The sequence below is a fragment of the Aedes albopictus genome, chromosome 2, assembly GCF_035046485.1.
Source record: "Aedes albopictus strain Foshan chromosome 2, AalbF5, whole genome shotgun sequence".
Lineage (NCBI taxonomy): Eukaryota > Metazoa > Arthropoda > Insecta > Diptera > Culicidae > Aedes > Aedes albopictus.
This window is the reverse complement of record NC_085137.1, coordinates 514,177,634-514,180,744: the sequence shown is the minus strand read 5'-3', so window position 1 is coordinate 514,180,744 and position 3,111 is coordinate 514,177,634. Positions and strand designations below refer to the sequence as shown.

Genomic DNA, 3,111 nt, shown 5'->3' with positions numbered 1-3,111 from the left:
TCTTAGTACAATGATATAGTGCGGCGCGGGACAATTTAGCACGAAAATTTAAACGCGCTATATTTTAATGAAGTTTTTTTTTTAATCCGAACCGTTGTACTGACTTAACACTCTCCCCGCCATGTGAGGTTTGAGAACTTGATAACATTATACGTAACCATACATGGAATTTGTATTTTCAGTTTGAACTTTACAATCATCACAACCCCTTTGTTTTGTGGATTGAATACATTGATCAGGAATACATTTGTGTTTTCGGCAAAACATTGTTTTAGTAGTTCCTCAGGGAATATTCCCGGACAATTTATTTGGAAATTGTTGTGCAATTTATTTTAATTAGGACTTCTTTTAAAAATCTCTCAGTAACTCCTTTAAATTTGGCAAACTTCTTCGACAATTTCTTTAAGAAATTATTTGGTTATGTGTCTGGAATTTGATACTAAACACTTTTTACGCATCTTTTGAAAATTTCATCGAAAATTACTTTGGAAATTTCATCGGAAATTCTACTAGGAGTGTTGCTGCCAGCACTGCCATACGGTGTCATCGCAACGCAAAAATCATGATAGTCGATCATGACAATGATCGATGCTAAATGTTTAGGAGATAGAACTGTCAAAGCAAAAGTGTAGTGAAGACAGGGCACATGAAGTGTAATTTGAAGAGTTATTCTTGAATTATTGAAATTATTACTCTAAAATATTAATCTACTTACAGCTAAAAGTTAAAATGCTTAAGAATAGATTCATGCTATATTAACCTAGTTTATCACAGATGAAACTACAGTAAGTTACTAGAAGTTTTATGATTTGTTATTCTAACCTTAAATTCTATAATCGCAGATGAATGCACAAAGATGTTACGGCTGAAATTGTTAATTATTATCCTAAAATAAGCGTAAGACCGAATAATGTGAGTGTATTGTAAAACTATAAGATATCATTGAACTAAACATGCAAATATATTTCAGCTTTTAGCTGTTTCGCACCTGCATATCAGAGTTTGCGATCTGCTTCGAAGAATTCGGCTGTGAGCCTCATGTAACCCCCTCCGGACCCCCTTTTCACCGTAACATACTAAAAGATTATTCGAAGCGATAGAATCGCCAAATGAAACCCGGTCGGAAAGCTGCGAAAACCTCTCGCGCACCGATACGAGGTACAATACGTCGTGGATACGACAGCCTTCCTCATCAGAGAATATGTCAACATGCAGCAGCTTTGCCCGCATTGCCCTTCGATTAAGTCAGATCGATGAAGAGCGCGCAATCCAGCAGCGCGAATGGGCATTGCAGAAAAGGGCATTCGAACTAGAGAAGCTGGAACTGCAAATGAAATATAGCCTGCTGCAACAACGGTTGTCAAAACGCAGAAATCCGTCCAGTCATGACAAGTCCGCAGCTAAGAGACAGCAAATTGCTGTAAGCTGTGAAACCGAGCATTCTTCCGAAGGTAAACCTTCTCCCGACGGGTCAGCTGATATTAACTCATTTGAAGAGCACAATTTGTTGGTCAATTCAACCGATCGCTCGCGACCCTCTCGACTGTATGGCACTCAGCAGCAGATTAACGGCGCGTTTGCCTATACTATGCCTATACCAAACCCAGAAGATGTTATTGTGGGCAAACCTATTGGATTGAATGAAGATTGCCCTATGCTCTCCGATCCTGCAACAATTAAGGAGAAAAATGAGATATTCTCCTCTCAGCCGAGTCCGAACCAACTTCTGGCGACAAAATTAAGGTCAGTCCGAGTGAGATCAATTTCACTTGTGTCTTCTCATGTTGAATGCTCACTGTCACGTCATGAGCACACGCTTGCTCAGCATTTGCCTCACATCAGTTCAATAAGCCCTCCATCGTCTGTACCGCTGGATATGCCTGACCCTGCCCCTCCTCCTGCGCAGCCACACTTGTTTGTGATGAAGCTTCGGTCATCGGATTGTTTACTTCTGAATTTACAAATAATGGGGAGTGCATTCGTCAACAATACTATAGCGCGTGTGTACTCCACCATCGACAACATCGGAGAGCAACGACAATGTTTTGGAGAAGCCAAGCAACTTTCCATACTGGACGTTGGGAACTGCGAAACGATCATTATCGACAGGAACAGCGGCCAGAAACTAGTCAACGGTAACCTAGTAATTGTGAGTAAACCGTTCTGCTTATCAAGCACTTGTCTGGTTCGGGAGCAGACAGATCGATTTCCGAAATTTGCTAGGACAACGTGGATGAACAACAAAAGGTATTCCTGGAAAGTGAGTTGGGAAGTGTTGGACACTACAACGCTGTGCGCAGCTGAAGTTGTCAATGAAGGTTCAGCCGCGTCGTCGAATATGAGGAAAAAGGAATCAATGAATGCCTGTACAAATGCCTTCAGTATGTACATGTACTCTAGCAGAGTCTTCCCGGAAACGAGTAACAAGTGCGAACTCCACTTCTATGCTGGTGTGTGGTACATTGAATCAAGTATGAAAGTTACTTCTCGCACGAAGCAACAAGGGTACACTAAGGTCTTTTTTTACACGGTTTTTTTTTACACGGTTTTTTTTTACACGGCTTTTTTTACACGGTTTCGCGAATTAACACGGTTTTTTTTTACACGGATTCGCGAATTAACACGGTTTTTTCAACTTTCTCGCGCTAAGTGTCTAGAAAGGAACTTCTACTATAAGGAAGAAATGTGATTTATGGGAAAGGGTTACAAGGGAGTTGAAAAGTGGTATGAGGTGAAGGCGGATGATGATGTAAGAGGTCTGCAGGAAAGGGATGTGTGGGGGGTCTTTTTCTTGAAGGAGGGGGGGGGGTTAATATATGGGGGGTTAGGAGGGGTTAAATGGGGGGTTTCCTAAAGGTGATTTTTGTAGTATGGTTCAGCGTCCTACAGGTCCATGGAGCATAGTTCTGAAGAGAAGTAATTTTATTCAAGGATATTTTAGGGCATCCAAGAACTTCCGCGAATAAAGGCCTTAAGATCTATAAGCGTAATGGATGGGTTGTAGTCACATTACTGATACGGTGCAACATCCTAAAGGTCCTCAGAGCAAAGTTCTGTAGAGACGTAGTTTTCAAAGATATTCTAGGACCTCCTAGAACTTCCGAGAGTTCA

General features: G+C 41.2%; 1 protein-coding gene across 3 annotated transcripts; it reads left to right on the top strand.

Moving 5' to 3' along the window:
* Positions 1 to 552: 552 nt before the first annotated feature.
* Positions 553 to 3,101, top strand: LOC134287531 (uncharacterized). Of its 3 annotated transcripts, XM_062849438.1 has the most exons (3): positions 621 to 653; positions 718 to 785; positions 843 to 3,101. In XM_062849438.1, the coding sequence occupies exon 3, from the start codon at positions 1,202 to 1,204 to the stop codon at positions 2,687 to 2,689; it is 1,488 nt and encodes a 495-aa protein (XP_062705422.1). In that variant the 5' UTR covers positions 621 to 653; positions 718 to 785; positions 843 to 1,201; the 3' UTR covers positions 2,690 to 3,101. The 3 variants fall into 3 exon arrangements, with proteins under 3 accessions (XP_062705421.1, XP_062705420.1, XP_062705422.1); XM_062849437.1 differs by having other exon boundaries at positions 553 to 785; XM_062849436.1 differs by having other exon boundaries at positions 553 to 912; positions 971 to 3,101.
* Positions 3,102 to 3,111: the final 10 nt, after the last annotated feature.

Coding starts and splice junctions, on each gene's coding strand:
- LOC134287531 (XM_062849437.1), top strand. CDS start 1,202: ATGTCAACATGCAGCAGCTTTGCCCGCATTGCCCTTCGATTAAGTCAG.